The sequence below is a fragment of the Tyto alba genome, unplaced genomic scaffold, assembly GCF_018691265.1.
Source record: "Tyto alba isolate M040663 unplaced genomic scaffold, T.alba_DEE_v4.0 Super-Scaffold_2, whole genome shotgun sequence".
Classification (NCBI taxonomy): Eukaryota; Metazoa; Chordata; class Aves; order Strigiformes; family Tytonidae; genus Tyto; species Tyto alba.
This window is the reverse complement of record NW_024881282.1, coordinates 48,534,277-48,556,421: the sequence shown is the minus strand read 5'-3', so window position 1 is coordinate 48,556,421 and position 22,145 is coordinate 48,534,277. Positions and strand designations below refer to the sequence as shown.

Below are 22,145 nucleotides of genomic sequence, written 5' to 3'. Positions count from 1 at the left end.
GCCTGAGCAGACAGATGTTTTCCTGGAACCTCTTTAGGTTCCTACCAGCTTATGCATCTAGCTCCTTAACAGCCCATGTAGCAGGCTTTTAGGATCCCAGATTCCTGCTGACTTCTGTGCCATCTCAGTGTCTAGACTCTGTAGATAAATAAGCTCAAAATAATAATTGGGAAGACATATAAGAGGCCCCTGTAAAGCATGGTTAAGTCAGCATGCGTATGTTGAGAAATATGCAGATTCAATTTACACACATTTTCCATAGTTATTTTTGTATTGCAAGTTAAGTAAGCATTTGGTACAACAGCAAAGTTACAATGCTTTTGTGACAGAGAATGCACTACTGTACTTGGAATCGATGAAGAAATGGTATAGTATCTTAGAGAGCAGCTGACTAGAAGAATGCCATGTAAATCAATGTTATCACTTTTGTTCACTTCTTAGATCAAGGACCTGAAAGATTAGTAGAGGTTAATTAACATCTGTCGAAACACAGAAGAAAAATATTGGGTATAGAAAGCCTGTAATGTACAGTATCTAAAAGAGAAAGAACCTGGGTACCCTCTGACTCCATGCTCTTCCTGGGGCCGGTATTTATTAGGGAAGGCTGTTAGTTAAATGGTCTTTTCTTTCATGCTATCATCTCTAACAGAAAAGTGGTCTAAGTAGGAATACCAGCAGCTACAAAGCCTGCTACTTAGTAGCTGCCCCAGTTCAAATCAATAGCAGTGTAGGACCCTAACACAGCAAGACAGTTGTATGTTTTACAATTCCTGTGGATGTGGTGAAACGTTCATACACAATCAGAAACTACATGAGAGAGAAAATTCTATCTGTTAATGCAGATCAAGAAAATTTTAGCAAGAGACTGTTGCAAGTTTTGATACATAAGACCACCACATGAAGTACTGATACAACATTCCCACTTTTATTAGCTCACGGTTACACTCTAACCATAAAAATTACCATATCAGAGACACTAGGTCTCCAGGTATTTGTCCATACTTAAGATAATTGATGTTTCATGATTAAGGCAAAGCTACAAAAGACACTCCAAGTAGCAGGAAATTATATTTTAAAAGCATGCACATTGCAACTGCAAAGGACCGGGTCAGCCACAGTAAATATTTTAACATTCTTTTCTTCATAAAAGCCCAGATAAAAACTCTTCCATTCTGAGATGCACCACAGACAGGCTTTATTCGTTTTCCTGTTATCTGGACAGCACAGTAGTTTATGACTATTAATGCTACAGACAATACTGTTCAGAAAACAGAAGAACCATTTATACCACTCCACTCATACTGAACAAATACTGTACCTTTCTATATATCCTGTAGATGTTCCTACCAGACCATCAAGTCTCTCCTGAAGGGCTGCAAGAATCTGAGGATTTTGCATCATCTGCACAGTCAACTGCCGAGCTAAATTAAAAAAGAAAATTACACAAGTGCAAAGTGCATCTTTTAGACTAAGCTTGAAAGAAAAGTTACTTAAATACTACAAAAAAGCAGTAGGTTTACTATATATACACTCGTAAAAAGAAACATAGGCAAAGTAGTATTTCAAACACCTCTCCATTTTGGAAGCATGAATCAAATGCATCCTATTCTGAATACAGAAGCAGCACCTGGATTAAAGTGGCTACTATTCAGCAAGCTGAGCTTTTTTGTCAAAATGAAAGGTTTTATATGATGCCCTAAAACCATCAGTTTTGCCTTGACTGCTTTTATTTTGAATTCATTAAAGTAAGGTAAGGTAGAAGAACTTGTGCTTTTACTTTAAGAATGAAATAAAAACTGGAATTAGGATTTTCATTCCATTTTAGGTAAATGGAAAGAAACAAGACAGTTTGACTTGGATTTAAAACTCCTTTACAAATCTGTTTACCTAATTTTTCCTGCAAAAGAATAAATTATTCATTAGCATAGCCTGACCCATTATTGACTAGACTATCACTACTAAATCCTCGTAGTCTACTATTTACATCATCTTCAGAAAACACTTTGTCCAAATAGAAAACCTGTTTCAGTCTACAAAGTAAAAGTAGATTTAAAAAACACAAGCTCCTAGCCTAAGTGTTCTCATTATCCATGCTAACATCAAGCCTTTTACTTAACCTGCAGAAACGTATTTCACAACATTGTATTTTTCAGTAAGAATTTATGATCAGTTTTTATCATGCTCTTTTGTCTTCTCCACCCTATCCTCAACATCTACAAATAAGCAAACAAGTATGTTAAATTCCTTATAAGATACTAGGTTTATATAGCATACTTCTAACACCTTCAAATTAGAGTGAAGCTTTTCAATCCTTCCTGATACACAAAGCTTTTGGAAATAGCATAGCATTTTCCATTTCTGTGTCCTTCACTACAGTAAGCACACGTGAATATTCTCTTCATGTCCTAGCACTGAAATTACATGCTGGAAAGTTACATTTCAAGTGACATCCAAAAAAGCAGCATTGTTTCTCCATAATGACTGCAATCAGTTTATATTTTAGCAGTAGAAGCTGTAATTGCTTCTTAAAAGTACCACCTCACATTAGTCAATACTATTCCTCTTGCCAAGGTATCTAGTTTTTCTGGTGCTACTGTTCATTAGTCTTTCCTATACACTTGAAAACCTACCCAGCTGTGCCATTTGAGTATGTTACCATTTATTCTTTCATATTAAATCAGTATACACATCATACACAAGGTATGACAATGCCAACAGCCACACCTCCTCAAACTGAAATCTGAGCACATACTCTGTTCTGCAAGTTCTTAGATACGTGAATACCATTTCTTCAAAGAAGTCTTTCCTAAAAGCATGTGTGCTTTACTTATTGTCCACAGAAAGGCCTTTGACATATTTAAAAATGGAATTATCTAGATTTTGAAAAAGCAAATCAGTAAAACCCAAGGAAAAATTGTGCATGAAAAAAATACTAGAAAACTCAACAAGTAGGAATTAGATGCAAAAGAAGTTAGCACTGTGTCAAGTTTTTCTACTACTGAGACATGTTTCTGATTTATAAAATCCAATTTCCCTCCAAGATTCCCATAGTATAATTTCCCCTCAGATCCTCATCTATAATAGCTGGGATTAATCACTAAAAATACACATTATTCATCTCTAGGTTCCTTTGGGACACCTGAGTACTTAGCATTTAATAACTGTAAACTGTTCTTCAGCTGAGCAGTACATTCCCCAGAATTTTGCAATCCAGTTTTGAAAACTTTTTTCAATATACATAGCAAAGCCTCTAACATCATCTTGAGCAAAATTATCCAACTCTTCTTGTGTAGCTATTATTCTGTTCAAGTAGTCACATAATGGGGCACTATCAGTAGTCCATTTTATTGCAGAGATTATTAGTTATTTCTCTTTTGGCCTGCTCTTCAGATTCTATCTGTGCCCCCAGTTTTTAACTACAAAGCATGAGTAAGACTGTTCAGCACAGACAAAACAAGTATTCTGATATACATTCAGGTTTTTTTGTTGAGGGCAAAAAAAAGAAGCATTTATTGATTTTAAGAGCTTTAACACTAAGCATGATGTTTCTTCGCACAATCAAACAACTCAGAAGCAAATTACTAATTAACTGATCAAAAAAATGATATATTCACACATATGTGCCCCTTTTCTCTACCCAAAGCTTCACATTTTAAAAGCTTTTAACTGTCTTTCATTTTGAAAGAATCTAGCCACATACCCACAACAATCCTTTCTTTTCCAATTATACATCCTTACAAGCGCGGCCAGTGCTGCCCGAACTGGTACTAACCATGACTAAAATGAGTCAGACAACTAAAAAAAAAAAAAAAAAAAAACAAAAAAAAAAAACCAAGCAAAAACCTGCCCCCCCCCAAACAAAAAAAAAAAAAAAAAATCACACAACTGGAAAAAAAGGATCCTTGCTTCAGAATTTCAATAGTTGTGCATCAGTAGTTATGTTTTACCATTTCCTATTATTTTAAGCAGTAATATCCTTTTAACACATTAATTAGAAAGCACATACACAGCTGCTTAGAAACCCGTTTTCAATGTTACCTTTGCTATTGGCGTCTTCACCAGTTTCTTCTTCTTCTACTTCTTCAACATCTTCCATATCCTGTTGATCAAGTTCAGACTGTTCTTTGCTATTAGGAAGATTCAATAACAGGATCAAGAAGTTAATTTTATAAAATACTATAATAAGCTTAAAAAGCTCAAAATAGAGATCATGTGGGTAGAAGCAAACTGTTGCATCAGCTTTGATCTATGACAAATTATGTCTTACTAGCCAAACAAAGCCACATTTGTCTTCAGAGATTCAAGTATCACACTTGACAATCTCAGCAGAGTTTAAAGAACTAGCAGCTTTCCAGCATTTTGAAGGTTCTTTTTTGCAAAATAATTCCTTCAGCTCCTCTTCGTATCAACAAGTCAAAGACTCCTTCTGCTCTACACATCCACTTTTTTAAGATGTACAGGCCTTGAGAACTAAGGGTAGATTCACCTAAACTATACTTTGAATGCCACAAAATATGAGCATTTGAAGTATAGAAAAAACTACATACAGTGAAACAATAGTAACAGGCAGCGCTAACAGAATTATAGCTAACATAGTAAGCTGACTGGTGCCTTGTCCCAGTTTTAGACTTGCTTACAGTTAATATCCCAAACCCATTTGGCATAAGCAAATCAAGTTTTTTTCCCACATGCTATCATCTTGCCACAGTGCAAAAATCACTACCTAGACTCTGTCAAGTGTCTGTAGATCACATCCATTTGAAGTACAGCACTGGACACAGTCAGAGCCTCAGTAACCTACAGATTTTACTTACTTGTCTATGTCTGCCATTGTCCAAGATTTCAAACCCTATAGGGAAAAAAAATATAGAGAACAGCAGCATTAGACTTAAAAGGTCTACAGGCATGTGCCATAATACTAAAAAGGAAAGAAACAAACCCATGTCAACTTTAAGAAATAAGACAAATACATACTATATACTAGAAAAGTGCCATGTCACATTTTGTATCATAGAACTGTACTAATATCACATATTGAAAATTAGTCCTGTGTAAGTACAAAATCTAAATATAACTTGAGAAAAAAATGAAGCAAAATGGGTGCTAGAACTCTTTTGGTAACTGTTTACTCATTTCCAGCATGTAATTGCAGACAGAGGAATCTTACAGCTAAATCAGCTTCTTTTATTACTAAAGACACCCTTCTGTGGATTTACTTTTAATCCCAACTTTACAAAACCAAGTAGTTCCTCAGAATACCCTGAGAATTTCAACATTTATAAAAATTATGCCAAGTGCTAAACTACTTAACATGACTAATTTCCATGTCCTGAATGATCAGAATTTTCTTAAGTACCTCAGTATCATAAACACATTCCAGACAGTTACTAGAAATAATAATAGGTTGAGACTACTGCAAATCTTACATAACACGAAGTACCTATGTTCTCAAATGTATTACAAGATGAATAACATTTTCCACAAGTAAAACAGTACTTAGAAGTCTAGTCTCCAAAAAGATGTTTTGGGTGGCTTGAACTCAAGAGATAATGCTATGCACAAGAAAACACTGTCCCATTACTGCTATCTTAGGTCCGATGGTTCAGGGGACACCAAATAGCAAGAATAATCCACTGGCCCAGGAAGCACAGAAACCGCTGCTTTAGAGGCCCCATTTCAACTGCTGCCCATCAAACTAAACAAATTCAAGTTTCCTTCACAAAGCTCAACTCCTTATAATGCATTCCTATGAGAATTTTAGTCAAAGTGTTGGAGGTATGTGTTCCAGAAAAAAAAACAAAAGTTGGATTTGATCTGTCCGAAGTGTGTAAAGCAAGAGCACAATCCCAGTAAAATCGGGACATTAACAGCCATGGTAGAATCTAAACTTCAGAATTTAACACCTACATACTATGTAGATATAATCAAAATATATTTTTCTGGTGTCATAACTCCTTGCCAACAATTACATGGGAAGGAAGTATCCAACGTCTTCATTTAGGATGACAATTTTACAGTGCCAATAAAGTACTTAGGAGACTGCATGTCATCGAAAAGGTTCAATTCCCTAGTATGCAGAAAAACTAGAGAACCAACTCAACTACTTATCAATTGATTTCAGAAAAATAATACACTATTTGCCATCAAATAGAACGGCAGCACTACTGTAAACCAGAAGACATCTAATAAATCAGTAAGAAATCGAGGATTTCCAGTAACATTTTTGACTCCTTTTAAGTTTCTCAGAATTCAGATCACATTTGACTGTCCTGTGACTTTAGGCTTACACATGGATGCAAGCCATCTACGTAACAATCCCAAAGAGTATCCTTTGGATATCATTCTCAAAAGCTAGCATGGACTGAAGACCTGTGGAAACTGAAAACATAATAGAACACACATTTAGATGTTTCTGTATTTCTTGAACGACATAACAATTAGCATTATTTCTGATTTGCAAAAGATTTTATCCATGCAAAATATACAACTTTTTCGTCACACATTTCCTCTTAACTCATTCTTCATGTGGGACCTTTCAAGGAGACTGGTAGTATTGCTGTGCGAAAGAACGAGATGCACAGTTTACCTGCATTTCACACATGTTTATTCAAACGTGGCAGACAATGATCACAATCACAAACTATTATTGCTCCCTGCAGAGACCAACATTCCTCCCAGTCAAATAATTCCATAAAAGCAAAAACAATTTCAAAGGCATGACCAGTGACAACACAAACCCTGTGGTGTCACCAAGCCAGTGGGCTAGATGAAATGGCAGCTGAATCACCATAGATACAGGTTTGCTGAAAGAGACCAACTTCTACAGTTCATTTAAATATTTTTTTCCTAAATGAGGACATGAGATTGGCTATAGCAAAATCATGCCTAAAAACTTTAAGAAGTGTCCATCCCGTCTCCAACACTGGCCATTAGCAGATGCCTAGGGAAAAAAAAAGCAATGACATGGCAAGAATTGCTCCAGAAGCTCTTCTAGCTTTCCATCACATTCAGAAAAAGCATCCTGACTCAGGAAGTGCGGATATTTGACATCATAATGAATTTTTATTTCATAAACTAGTCCTCACTTTCCCTGAAAGCAGACAGGTAAACTGAGGTTATCACTCAAACATCAAAGCCCTAGAATTCTGCTTCTCATTGCAACATTCAGCTCCGGGATGGTTACTTAAGTCAGATTTCTCTACACTGGGCAACAGTGTGGCAAAGGAAGTTTCACTAGCAGCCTCTGTTCTTGAATTCCTCAGTCCATCCTTGTTTTCATCATTCTGAACAACTGCCTGTCGTCAGCAACCTTCATCATTTCAGTGTTCACCCCTGTGCTGGATTGGTGTATATGGCAGGGGTTTTGATAGCCGGGGAGGGGGCTACAGCAGTGGCCCCTGTGAGAAGCTTCTCGAAGCTCTCCCAGCTCCAAGTCAGACCCGGCTCTGGCCAGGGCTGAGCCAATTAGTGACAGTGGCTGCGCCTCTGCAATAACACTTAAGAAGGGGAAACTGGGAGGAGGAGTGGGAGTTGTGAGGAGGTGTTGCAAGGAGGACACTTATGCAAACACTGAGGTCACTGGAAGAAAGGAGGAGGAAGGAGGGGGAAAGTGTGTCAATGTAAAGATACCCCCCGCTGTACCCTGTGGTGAGATGGCAGAGCTGCCCCACCCCACCACCCATGGAGGTCCATGGTGGAGCAGATGCTGACCTGAAGCCTGTGGAAGACCCCACACCACAGAAGCATCTGCACGCAAAGGAGGCAGGGACTCTGAGGGAAGAAGCCACACCTGCTGTTGTAGTTCAGCGCTGGAAGGACTGCAACATGCTCAGGTGACCCACAGCAGAGCAGCTCAGGAAATGCTGCAAACCATGGGAGAGGCTCATGTCAGAGAAAGTTTGTGGAAGACTGTCTCCTGTGAGAGAGGAACCATGAGGGAGTAGGGGAAGAATGCGAGGAGTTCCCCCCACTCTGAGGAGAAAGAAGCAGCAGCACTGACAGCACCCCCCATCCCCTGCACTGCTGGGGGGGTGGGAGGAGGTAAAGAAATTGGGAGCAAAGCTGAGCCTGGCAAGAAGGGAGGGGTGAGAGGAAGGTGTTTTTAATATGTAGTAATGCTTCTCACTGTCCTACTCTGTTAAGCATTGCTGCTGTTAGTGTCTGAATTAAATGTATGTTCTTTTTTCATCCCTCCCTGTCCTTATCTTGATTCCCAAGACTCTTGCTTTATTTTCTCCTTCCCAGCACTGGGGGCGGAAGAGGGGAGTGAGCAGCTTCGTGGTGCTCAGTTGCCCTCTGAGCTCAAACCATGACAACTCCTCTTTCCAAGATCACTGATGACCATGCAGAAGGCATTAATCTCATTACAGCACCCTGTGGAAGTCCAGCATCTGCCTCTGTCATTGCAAGGGGCAGTCATCCTCCACTTCCTGGCTTTTAACCAATCCTTGCAAGCACTGTATATTTTCCAACTATGGCCCAGTTTACTCAAATACTTTGAATAACATTCTTCAAAGATTTTTTTTGGAAATTAAAATAGACTGTATCAAGCAGCTGTCAACTTCAGAGCCTCCCTCTGGTGCATTCCTATCTATCTCATCCTATTTTTCCTCTTCTCCTTGCATCAGTCTTTTTCATGTCTCATCCTTTAATCTTCCCTCCACTTTTTGTACAACTCTATTTCAGAACATTTTCAGTTGGAAGAGTTCTTCTGTAAACTGAGGAGATACTTCTGTTTGTCATGACGCTGTCGTCTGCCAGCTCTAGACAACAGTTCTTGTATGAGGAAGCTACAAGGCACTATGCCAACAGAACTACGTTGGCAGACATTTAGACTAATCTGTGCAACCCACTAGCGTGGATATATGGTTGCATCACATTTAGTTTATTGCCATTTACTTAAACAAGCGTAAGCTTCTCTGCAAACACAGTTCTACTGGGGGGGGGAAGAAAAAAAAAAAAAAAAAAAAAACCAACCTGTACAGGCAGAAAAGCACTGAGAAAACACATTCCTTAAGAGCAAACAGCCTCCACTATTTTTTCACAACGCCTAATACAAGGTACCAATCTAGTATCCAGAGTTTCAAATACAGTACGTACCACAATCAATAATACTTAAATACATCACCACAGTATTTATTTTACAGTATCTCCCTAAAACTAAATATTTGGATATAGTACTCATATCGCTCAGCTTCCCACAAGGAATATGCAGCTGTCCTTCCCCGTTGTCATCATAAGTGCATTTAGAATTGTGAACAGCAGCTACACCTTGGCATGCAAGTGGCAAGCAGCATTCACTGGTATCACTCCTTGAAGAAGTCCCTGGGAAATATCAGTTCACCAGTTGGCAGCGCAAGGTTATAACAAACCTGGCTACAGCTGGTGTTACTTCAAGCCTCAGTGTCTAGGCAATTGCTTTGGGCTGAGACACTACTTGGAATCTAGGCCTCCTGATTTCAAGAAAAGGCTTATGAGTACCAATAAAGAGCTGCCTCCTCCTCTGTTCAAAAGCCAGCAGGCAAATAACCTCCTTATTTGTAAAATATTTTATGTCCCTGTTACTTAAACAGCTATAGCCAGTAGCACTATGTTATGGTCAAATACAGAGGTGCCCAGAGGCTTCACTTACAATGTTTTGCTGCTCTCTGTAAAAATAAAAAGAGGAAAAAGAAATAGTTATCTTATCTTTGCAGGGCTTTAAAGAGAACACATAGGAAGTTCATGCTACAAAAAGGAAGCAAAAGCACAGAAAAGAAAGCTACACTGCAAGACATCTAGAGGCTAAAGTTTAAAACCTCTTTCATGCAGGTAGATTAAGCTTGATTAGAAGCCTGCCTGCCATCACAAGAAACACGTTCTTTTTTGAACTGGAAAGGTTATGAGACTGTTAATCCAGCACAAGCTCAGCCAGTTCTGAGTGCATCCTGCAGAATTAATAAAAATTAGCATAACTCCCTTAAACACTTAAATCTTATGAAACAGTAGAAAAATTTGCTGATTTCATGACATTTAAAGGGCACTTCACCTCCTTAATCTGTCATGTTTTTTAAGAAAAGTAGTTTGTTACATACAGAAACTAATAATGATATTGCCATGTGTTCATTCTGAGCTTACCCATTAGTAAAGCTTTCAGTTTTCTGGGGTTATTGTTTCTTCACTACACAATTTTTCTCAAGTGAAGACAGAAACACAAACTGTAAATACTCAGCCCTTACCAGTCTTTCCTTTTTTCCCCAGTCTGCCTTTATCCACACAGAAACCAGTCTGAGTTTGCATGGCAGCACCAGCCATGTTACAGCTAGGACACAAATGCTCTGCTGAGAAGCCTTTCCTCTTCAAAGGTCAGCTTTAAGTGTCTCAAGCAAGCACACCAGTATTAGATTACCCTGACATCCGCTCAGCCTCAGGAAGACAGGTCACGGTGAGGTGAATTAAGGGTCAGCTGAGGAGGCAAGACATTCCTGAGACAGCTCCTCCAGCAAAACAGCAGTGTTTTTTTTTTGCACAAGCCCTAGGGCTGGCAGGCCACCACCAGATCTCAGCTGTTGAGCATCTCTGTGGATACTGTACCACGCATGGTACCCATCCCCTCCCTTTCAGGTAACACCATTTCCCCTTCTCTGGAGGAACTGCTCACACAATTAGCTGGCAACAGCAAGTAGAAGAAATTTCCCAAGTAGTTCAAGGGACACAAATGGGCTTTTTGAGGATATCAGACACAAACTACAGCCGAGCCTTGTTTACTCACATCTTTAAAAGAAACCTACCCTTTTGCCCAAACTGATTTCCTCAGTAGTCAATAATTCAGAACATTGCAAACAAGTCAGCCTGTCCATAAAATGGCATATCAGCCTCCTTCTGTCTCTGGCACGACTTGGGCAACTGAAAGCAATACATTAACATAAAATACCTAAAACAAATGAACCCTATGTGGGATTAAGAAGCTGCAACGCAAGATAATAAACTAAGTGGACTAAGTCAGATATCAGTGAAGAAAAGAGAGTTCCAGTTGGAGGACAGCTAGTTGTATAAAAAAAGTATCAGGATTAAGTCCTGTAAGCTATTTGCAATGCGTGCAGAAACCAAAGGTGCCAGACAAATGACATCATACCAGCCAAGTTCAACTCTCACTACAGACTGGGAAACTCAAGAACAACATACTCACTGAAAGTTACTTCAAACCGATGTTCTTGCCTAGCATTTCAGGAAGGCAACTTGTAACATTTTTCTTTACATAATCAGCATCAAAAAAAGAAAACAAGAATTAAAGCAGTAGTGTAAAGATCCATCAAAATATGTTCTTTGACTGTAGTTATTCAAAAGAATTGTTTGGGGTAGTTTGCTCAAAACCACGGAGAGGTTTGTAACTTTAAAGAGCTCAGACGCTCTGCATAGGGCAGTTTAATTCACATCAGTGGTGGGTGAACTATTCAAAAAGTGCACACAACATGGCACAGAGTTACACACTTCAAATTTTTTGGTACTAAGACCTAAAAAACTTATTAATCATTTCACAACTGTTAGTAGATGCTATGGTACCAACCACCAGGTAAGAAAACTGTTACACAAGAAAGGATCACACAGTTCAGTAGTAACTAAGAGAGCATTTAGTGCCCCTTCAGAAAGCGGCAATTGAATAACTTATCAGATTTAAAAATGCCATTTTAAAACAATCAAGCAGAAGACCAAGTGTTTCCTTTTTATTTGTGTGATCAAATTTATGAAACATTTATTATCATTAGAATGGAAACGGGTCATGAAACAAGGGGTTATTGTGCCTAACTTTAAACATGGCAAATAGGTAACATGTTACAAACAGATGATATCATTCATGTTATGGAAAAATATGCCTCCTTAGGAAAGCTGAGGGTCAAAAAACACCAATAATCAATCACAATTAAGTTAGCAGGGTAGTCCTATGCTAGAACATCAAGATACCACATCTATTTGATGAAAGACATCATCAGCCACTGGACTCTCCAGAGACAATTTTCTTTTATTAGTGCCTCAAACAAGCTCTGTTAACAAAAGATTTCTGACTGTTAATGTAGGAATGAGCAAAAAAATTACAAAATTAATTTAAATTTTCAGATCTAGAGTAAAAAATTAAGATTGTCTGCCCAAATAAGGGCACAGAAAACAAGAGAATAAGACAATAAATGAGCCCGTGCTAATAAAAGGACTACCAAGGTCTGATAAAGAGACCAAGGAGCTAGTGGTCAACGGACTCAAGAGATCCAGGTTCCTCAGTACAGTGACAGGAAGGTGCCACTGGACCCTTGCAGTAAAACTCAAACCTCTCTGTTCTGTTGCAGTTTATTGTGCAAGCACGAACTCATCCACTACGTTCGAAAGACATGCACAGCCAACAGCAGAAATGCTCACTAGTATGGCAATGTATGGGAATCTTTACCAGAAGCTTGAGTAAGGTCCTTTGGACTGAGCAGAGAAGGACAAGAAATTCAGATGAGTAGTGGTTGTTTCACAAAACATACTCAGAACTTTTAGCTACATGCAAGTGCAAAACTGACCAAGATGGAAAGCACTCACATCACCAAAAAAGAGATATGCCCCCTTCATAATGGAAGCACCAAGTTTCTCTTCTGAACAATCTTCCAGTCAGCTAAAGCCAATACAACTGGCAAACGCTAGAAAAGCTTATTGTGGTGGTTCTTTAGCTATGCATGTCCCCTTCCTTTCATCAGCAATATGTGAATGGCTGTTAAGTTTTTAAAAGAGTGAGAGGTATTTCTTTGTACAGGTCTAGACCTGCCATTGCATGAGTAACAGCAGGGCCAAGAGAGAGAGGCCACCACAGGCAAGTATTTTTATACCAACTCATTAATAGGGTTAGACAAGGTTGAAGTTGCTGTGAAACTGTATGCTACATCATCTTACCTTGTGATAACATGGCAAAATTCAGAACCTGGCTGTAGAGAATACAACCACTAAATCATGATAATGCTGAACCAAGTAACACAACACAATTAATTCAAACTGTCTGCTCTCTCCCCTTCAAGTGGTATTTTTTGCTTTTCCTAATAACTCCTGAGGTAAAGGCACCAAGCTCAGCCATTTGCCAATGCAACTATTTCACTAGTGCACGCAGGCCTCTGCACAATACATGTTATGGCATGAAAACACAGATTTTTCCACACTTCAACTTCAAAGTGCTATACAACTCACATGAGAATGCCAGTTACATGTTGGGAAAAAAAACTCAAACTCTTCAAAACAGAGTGATCATATATATTACTCAGATACTAGTAACTGCAGGGCTTCCTTTCATTCATGTGGAACAATCTTTTAGATCTTTCCCCTTCACTGATTTTGAAATCAGGAAATTAAGATTCCGTCAACAAATACCAAACTCTTCTATTTTTGTAGCATTTTTATTGAATTTTAGGTAGTATCTGTTTACTCTTGCAACAAAAAAGTCTCCATAAGGAGAAGGAAATGGACTACAGAATTACAATTTAAAATCAGGACTGAATCATATCTGCAAATTTGTCTCTGCTACTGATCTGAGCTCCCTGATCATGTTCTAAAAATAGGGTAATTAACACACAACGTGGCCTTTGTTCTGGGTGCCCAGATTCTGTAGCAGAAAATCTACCAATTTCTATTTGGAACAATCTTTTGTTATTAGAAAAGTAATACAGAATCTTAAATTAAAATCTAAAATCTAAACAAGGATTTATTTAAAAAATCCAAACTAATCAATATCGCTTCTTGCAGTTTCTTCTTTCCGTCACCGATAATGGGAAAACAGCAGCCATCCTGAAGGGCTGAAATCAAAATGTTTTCATATAAAGATATTTAATACTACCTGAGAGAGTATTTCTCTATATAGTTCATGTTGGTACAAGGATTCTGTTTGTTAAAAAGTGCTAAAGTAACACAAAAATTGTGTTTTAACAAAATACTTCAGGTGTCAGGGTACCTTTTGACGGTTTAAAAGTAAAGGAAAGGAGAGGGTCAGTTGCCTACTGAGATTGTCACATCATCAGACACAACCATATTGGCACTTATGCTGCTATCTGCAAGACTCGTACACTGCAACATTAAAGTTTTTATCCAATTTGACTTAAAACACATTTAAACATCCTTATCTGAAAAGTTAAAAAAAACACTGAAAAATGTGTACTGGTCTCAAAAGCATGTTTTTTTGCTGGAACATCTGATGAATGCTATATTGCAAATTCATTCACACACCCACCCCGCCGAGAAGCCACTGAAATTCCTATAACATATTTAGCAACTTTTTTGTTAGCTTCAGTTCAATATTTTTTCCATGGAAACAAAGCCATTACTAAACTGCAAACCCTAAAACATCCAGTTTTCAACTAATAAACTAGCACTCACTAAAACAGAATGCAACAATCTAGCTTTGACACATTCTGGAGACTTTTAGTGGTGAGATGTTACAATTGGTAGCAAGACCCAAAAGAAGTATATGTATGATTATGGTTTCAGTAAGTCACTTTCAAATGAATACAGGTGCAGAGTTTAAAAGCATTTGGAAACATATATTACACCCGTAGAGAAGAACTTAAGCATTACTTACAAAGTGATCTTCATAAACATTTTCTTGAGAATTACAGTCAATCATGATTTTGGAACCAGTAAAAGCACCCGATACCTCCATAACAGCAAAGAAGGTGATAAAAGAAGAGGCCATGTCATGAAGATCTCACCAGTTCAAAAATAGTGAGCATGTGTCTGATGGTACTACCTTGAACACACAAAGAACAGAACAAAGCACTTATATCAGCTCATACTTAACCATCCTAAATCAAAGTAATTTCCAAAACCGGAGTACCACAGAATTAAGACCCACTTAAAAGGGTGATCCAAGTGAGGCAAAATAAATAGTACTAAACTCTAAAGTAACACATACTAAAAGAGGCAATTCAAACTAATTTAGAAGACAAAAGATCAAGAAACTGCTGTGCAAAGACACAGATATAATTGTATGCAGCCCACTGAAGACTTCCACTCAACATGTAGAAGCAGTCAAGATCTGAAATGAATGCATGACTAGGTCATATTTTGCACTGTGTGTTTATTATACACTTCAGTAATGTATCCTTAATAAAAATACTGTATTTGCTGCTGAACACTGAAGAAGAGAGGGAATAGATCAGTTCAGGGCCTAGCAACACAAATACCTGAGGAATAGAAACAGTTTAAATCTGAGATTAATAGTATTTGAGAGGTGAAAAGTGACACAAATACCTGAGTTAAAAGGAAGTTCAAAGAGAACTGACTAAAAATTGGTTTGGATGTAAACAACTGTTTTATTTCATGTCCCCTCTTGTGTCCCCCCAACTTAACCTTTCAATGTTTAAGTCAGGTTTTTAACTAAAGCCAGAACTAATAGGAAACCTTCCCTCACAGGCAAGTCATCCCACAGAAAATGTGAAAGAACTGACCCTCCTTCCTTTGAAACAACACATATTAAGCAACATATCTAGATAAAGTAGTGGACTGAACTAATCTTACTGCAGATGGTCAGAAAAGGGCAACAAGCATTTATGATTCTAACCTGGGTCTTAGAAGCCTGGGGATTTGTTCCGTTACAGATTTCAGGCACCTTAGAAAAACCTCTTAACCAGAATTTCCAGCACTTAAAAATGAGAATAATTCTGGTATCTCTCAGGTTTTGGATGAGGTTTCTTTGTTGTCTGGTTGTGATTTGGGGGGATGGTAGTGGTATTTAAGAATAAATGTCAGATCAGCAACTGAACACTTCACAGCTACAGGTACATCCAGGAACTGGGGTTTTCATATCTAAAAAGTTGCTTTCACCTTCTGATCATAAAAAACTACTAAGGATAAACTGGTAGCATTTTGTTCTAAAGTCTACAAAGACCAGATGAAACAGCTGATGTGCAACTGCCTTCTCATTACAGCAATTTGAGCTTTAAACTGAGACATCACCATTGTAAATTATGTCTGTACAGATGTATATTTAAGCACACACTCAGCCCCCAAATGCACCTGTGTTTTCCAATACTAAAATCTAGACAGCTTTCCATCTAGGATAGAACTCCAGTCTAACCTTTGACAATAGTTAAGATGCAGATTATGTTTTGGTAATATGTAAATTCATTTAAAAGATTAATCTTTAGGGAGACCATAAATTACTTCAAATCTTAAATTATTTATATTTTAAAACTAAATATAAAGTATCAAAAGTATATTAGCAAGGGTTTTTTTTTTTAAATGCAACTGGTTTTAGTCTGCAACATATGTAGTCTTCCTGAAAACTTAAGGTGTCCTGAGTTTGAGTGAGTCATGAGATTATCACTAAACATGAGGCTATACTTGTAATTAAGTGGGTTTTCCCCTTTGCATTAACTTTGCTGAGTGTAGGAAGTCCTCAAAAACCTCATGCATTGTTTCTAAAAAGCTTAATTTTTCAGCTCATCAAATGTATCCCCAAGTAACTTCTCTGATGCCTTCCAGGTATGTCTGGTTTTCTAGACAAATACATTATGACACCAGACCTACTCTCCAGATTAGTAACGTTAGGTGATGAGGAGCTCCACTAACCTTTGAGCTGAGTGAGGATCGACTAGATTGAATTAACTTTGATTATAATCACTCCTGAGCTCAAAGTAATTTAGAAATGAAAACTGACCTATAAGCATTAAACCCATCATCACAACCGTTCCTCAGATGAAACACCACTTGTACAATGCAGTTCTGCTCTATTATTTACTATCTGCTTTCCTAATGAGAAGTTAGATGGAATGCAGTTGCCCAGACCAGACAGAAGCTAACTCAGAAGACTCCTCAGCTCTAGTAAAATACAACCAGCATTAAAGAGCCTTGTTTCTGCCTGTACTGTCTTCTGTATGGGTGCCTACTCATACCACACAAACACCAAAGCACTATCAGTTGCTGGAAAACCCAGAGCTAAAGTTTCACTGAATGTATATACAAATGCAGAAAAACAAACAGACATTTAAAGAACACCTGCATCTCCATTTTCTGCAATCTGTCCAATTCCTGAAGTTTCCCAAAGAAATGAGAATCAGACCTTTAGTCTGAAATACAACATGTTTGCAGCTGTGTCACAAGAACCTGAAGGCGAATTGGATTACAACCATATAACAAAAAGGTACAGATACCATAAACATGCTCATTACACCCATTGCTCTACTGGAACAGACTAGCTTTCACCAAAGGATTCAATCAAAAATTCAAAATAAAAGATGCTTATTTCCCCTGAGATTTTTTTAGTACTGAAATTCAAATCCTCAAGCTATTTAATTCCCCAAAGGAATACAATCTCTGCCACAACGAGTGTTACAATTACTCCAACTTTTAGGAGCTAAGTGAATAAACAGATTTATACCCATGCAACTAGCAATACAGTAAGCCAAGGTTTCCTTGAAGATCTGGAATTCTGTATTAAAGAACACAGTCTTGGCCTGGAAGACTCAGGTCTCACTCAGGGTTGTGAAAACCCTTGTTAAAGCTTCATAACATACATACCCACAATGCCTTGCTTTCAGTTTCACTTGTGCACACATGTTTATTGTCAGTTATGCAAGAAGCCAAGGGAAAAAAAAAAAAAAAAAAAAACAAACAACAAAAACAAAAAACAGACTACCCATTTCCAGGGTGCTCAGTAAGCAGATCAATAACAAGTACCCTGCACCTGCTCCCAGGAACAGTTTTTGAGAGAGGCAGGGACTAGATGAAGCACAAGAATGGCAAGAACATTGCTGTGCTGGACACACACAGCACTACAGCAGATCCGGCACTTTTGGCACCTCCTAGAACGCTGGGCTGGCCACACAGATGCAGCACAGCACTCCTGCGCACTTCCAGCAGCCCCAGCACTCACTGCCGAGGCCTGTGTGAATGTCAGAGAAGGACCAGGGGCTCTGAAAACCCCCAGACCTACCACCTGTGCACGAGACCCTCATTCTGTAATCCTCTGTCCTCAGAAATTAGAGCATGCGATACACAAGACCTGTCAAAAAAATATAGAAAAAGTAGAGAGAAGGGAGACTGCTAACATACACCACTCTCACAGTAGGTGGGCCACACAAACAGAAGTTCAGGTACCAGAGGCCTATTCTAAGCATTTACATCGATATTTCTTTCAGGTACCTGAGGCCTAAGTGGCTTAAACTTTTGTCTGGTACAGAGGCATCCAAGTCACTCAAATTTCAGTGTATGGAGATTTAAAATTCTATTTTGCCCTAAGAATTAAGATAATTTCTAGATTTACAGGAGACTGTAAGCCATTCAGCTTGCTGCAACCCAAGTACAGTGCCCTTCTCATTCTTTAAAGAGTGTACCATTGTAAAATAGGCACAGCAAGAAAGCTACTAACAAGCTACTAACAAGCTACTAACAAGCTACTAACAAGCTACTAACAAGCTACTAACAAGCTACTAACAAGCTACTAACAAGCTACTAACAAGCTACTAACAAGCTACTAACAAGCTACTAACAAGCTACTAACAAGCTACTAACAAGCTACTAACAAGCTACTAACAAGCTACTAACAAGCTACTAACAAGCTACTAACAAGCTACTAACAAGCTACTAACAAGCTACTAACAAGCTACTAACAAGCTACTAACAAGCTACTAACAAGCTACTAACAAGCTACTAACAAGCTACTAACAAGCTACTAACAAGCTACTAACAAGCTACTAACAAGCTACTAACAAGCTACTAACAAGCTACTAACAAGCTACTAACAAGCTACTAACAAGCTACTAACAAGCTACTAACAAGCTACTAACAAGCTACTAACAAGCTACTAACAAGCTACTAACAAGCTACTAACAAGCTACTAACAAGCTACTAACAAGCTACTAACAAGCTACTAACAAGCTACTAACAAGCTACTAACATTTTTGCCAGAAACTACCTTCATCTGTACCCAGCCTTAGATCTTCTCTGAAGTTTTATTGCATGATTGAAATTAAAATAATCATGCACTACTTTCTGCCTGATTAATTTAAGGTCCACAAGCAGATGTTAAAATCCCAACAGAGGGGGTGAGCAGAGGAATGTATTTGTCCTACCTTGTACAACCAGTGCCCACCACCTCTTACCTTCTTCAAAGCAGTTAAAACATAAAATGCAAAGCGCATCTCCATAAGGCTTCAACAAAACTGCAATGTGCTTGAAGATGAACTGTGGAAGATGCTGACGTATTATTACTATATCACAGTCACTTGAAAAAAAGGTTTGTGCTTTCTCCTGCAAGCAAATGGGGAAGGTTTTGTATTAAATATTGAAAGCCTCGCAAGTACTGGCAGTGTAAGTCCACTAAATGTCCAATATGGAGTAAATGGAATATGTTTTGTAGGTAGATCTATCTATACGGATGCTAAACACAAGCCAATACTGTAGTTACTAGATCTTCCAGGGAGTTTCTCAGCTTGCCTTGGTGACAGACACAATGCACTTCTTGTACCTGTCACTGCGGACGACAGACACATCTACAATCCAGCGGAAACCGAACTCCTCATTCTCGAGGACTAGCAGACTAGCAGGCACCCAGAGATGCGACACGCTGAACTCCAGAACACAGAAAAATGCCCTTTCCCGAGGCAGGAAGCAGGAGTTGCCCATCCTCTGGCCGAATCTCTGGGTCCCCCTGCCAGCAGCGCGCAGCACAGCACAGCCCGGCCGCCGCTCCCCGCCCGACAGCCAGCGCAGGGCGCGGGAGCCGGTACAAGGCCACAGCGCGCTGCCATCCGCCGCCGCCCCCCCTCCTCCCTCCGCCATGTGCGCACCCACCCCCCTACAGACACCCCACGCCGCGTCCCTCACGGTGCCCAGACACACACACACACACACATTTCCACACCCCCCCCCCCCCCCGCTCCTCCCCGGGCGGCTTTCCGGCCTTGCCGCCCCCCGCTCCGGCCCCACGTGTTGCCAGGGCAAAGCCGCCGCCTCCCCCTCAGCTCCGGTCCGGCCTAACCCGGCCCGGCCCCGCCGCGGAGCGACGGGCAGGCGAGGGGCAGGCGGCGGGCAGCGCTCCCTCGCCGCGGAGCCGGGCGAGCAGCGGCGCTGCCGCCCCCCCACCTCAAGGGCGGGCAGGCGCCGGCACCGCCGCCCCGCTCCCCGGCCGGCCGAGGGGCCCGCGCTAGGCCGGGCCGGCCCCCCGCGGCCTCCGCGCGTGGGGGAGCGGGGGTACCCAGCGCCCCACGCCCACCCACCCCTCCACGCACACTCGTGTCCGTGTGTGTGTACCCCCAGCCCCGGCAGCGGCCCCGCCCGGTACCTGCGCGGGCCGGGGGCCGGCGGTGACTCAGGAGCGAGGAGGAGGCGCCGCGCGGCTGGCGGTAAAAAAGACCCGAGCTCCCGCCGCTCGCGCTCATATAGAATTAACGTCACCACGTAAACCGCCCCCCCCCCCCCCCCTCCTTTCCCCCCTCCCTCCTCCCTCCCTCCCTCCCTCCCCCGCGCGCCACGGGTCTCCTGGCAACGCGGGCGCGCGCCGGCCGTTGGCCCAGGCGGTTGGGGCCTGTCCGGCGGGCGCCCTTCCCCCCGCCGCCGCCACCGCCCTCCGGCACCGTGTGTCCTCTCACGTCCCTCCGGCTGATTTCTCGCCCCCCTCCCCGCCCCTGTCGTGGGCCCGAGGGGAAAGGCGTGCTGGCGGGTGTCGTCGTCGTCCCCCCCCCCCCCCCCCCCCCCCCCACGCGTGGGTGGCATGCTGCCAGGAAACGCACCCCGGGCCTGTTGCCCCGCTGTGGTGGGCCGCCGGGTAAGCGGCTCCTCCCCGGCGGGAGCGTGGCGGCGGTGGGCCTGCCGGGGCGTCACGGCGGAGCGCTACCCTGAGCGCTTCAGGGCTGCTTTCAGCCTGAGCTGAGAGGGCTTCTGAAGGGCACCTGAGCAAAAATAGAAATTACTCAAACAGGTAAAACCGATTCACACGGGCTACAGGTACCATAAAACCGCAGTCAGCACTAGCTTACCTTAAAAGACCGGGCTGAAAACCATGGTGGTTCAAACGCTGTTTCATCAGTTTCGATCACCCCTGCCTTGGCCAGGACGGGCAGCCAGAGGCAGCAACAACTTCAACCCTGCCATTTTAACTTGCCGTGCTTGCCTGCCAGAGACCTGAGCAGCCTGGCTTCCTGCAAACGCCTCTCACGCCTGACTGCAAGCTCCAAGTGAAGCCTTTCCTAAAACTGATTCCTTTCTAGGGTTTCGCTCGCATGCACGCGGTCCTGAGTGATAGCATGGAGCACACTCGGAGAAGACATCTGTGATCTCCACTAAACTTATAGATGTGTAAATGTCTTTGAGACTTTTAGCTCCTCTTGGTTGGAATGAGCCAATTATTTCAGAGGCAGATGGGATGGACAGACACATGGTGTGATGGCGTAAGAGCTGTTTGATGAGGATGTATCACCAAATATTTAATGTGTATTCTTTACATTTTACTAAATGCTTGCATTTACTTGTCTAAAGCAATCTGCAGTATAACTGTATCTATTTAAATAATGGAAATGATAACAGAAAGCAAAAACAGAAGAAAAAGTGGTGGATCTGCCTAGTATCTGCAACGCAATCTGTATTAAGAACAAGCAAAAGATAAAGGATCCTATTCTTCACTGTACGGTGACACACCAGTTTCCTTCTAGTGCACGGCAGTAAAATCTCAGCCCCCAAAAGCAGATGTCTTTGTGGTAAGGAAATCCCATCTGCAAGGCAGAAGTTTATGGAGACAACTTGTGGATGCCCTATCCCCCAGCACATTGAATTCTGGGAGGTGGGCTTTTTTATAACATGTAATTTAAAATAGTTAGAAAGTGTAAGGTGTGAAAGTGTAAGGAGGCAAAAGAAAGATGGAAGCAAAAGGATGATCCAGGCAAAAGGTGGCACAGCATAGTCCAAATGGTAAGATTTAGGGAGAAACAGTGATGGAGATGTTAACTGATTCTAAAATGATAGTGTCTGTAGCCCCCCTTGCAACCCTCAGAGTTTAAAATGTACTAGATGCTAATTTATCCGAGGTGTCCAGTGCTTGGGAATATGGAGAGGAGATGTACAGAAGGCATCTGGTAAAAATGAGCAATCAATGGGTGTTTATTGTAACACCGATTATATGCTATTGCAGGAGTTCCCTTTATTCAATCAGCTGAAGTGGT

General features: G+C 40.9%; 1 protein-coding gene across 5 annotated transcripts in view; it reads right to left on the bottom strand.

Annotated features, from left to right (window-relative positions):
* The window catches only part of NAP1L1 (nucleosome assembly protein 1 like 1), a 33,178-nt gene extending 12,091 nt beyond the window's left edge, over positions 1-21,087 (bottom strand). The window contains exons 1-4 of one of the 5 annotated variants that reach the window (XM_032999738.2): positions 20,967-21,087; positions 4,815-4,849; positions 4,039-4,127; positions 1,319-1,421 (exon numbers count right to left, since the gene is read on the bottom strand). In XM_032999738.2, coding sequence (XP_032855629.1) covers positions 1,319-1,421; positions 4,039-4,127; positions 4,815-4,831 — 209 coding nt within the window. In that variant the 5' untranslated portion in view covers positions 4,832-4,849; positions 20,967-21,087. Of the gene's footprint in view, positions 1-1,318; positions 1,422-4,038; positions 4,128-4,814; positions 4,850-14,569; positions 14,595-20,272; positions 20,390-20,720; positions 20,803-20,966 lie in introns of those variants that run through there. The other 4 variants (XM_042792113.1, XM_042792112.1, XM_042792111.1 and 1 more) reach the window with 4 other exon arrangements.
* Between the last annotated feature and the right edge of the window lie 1,058 nt (positions 21,088-22,145).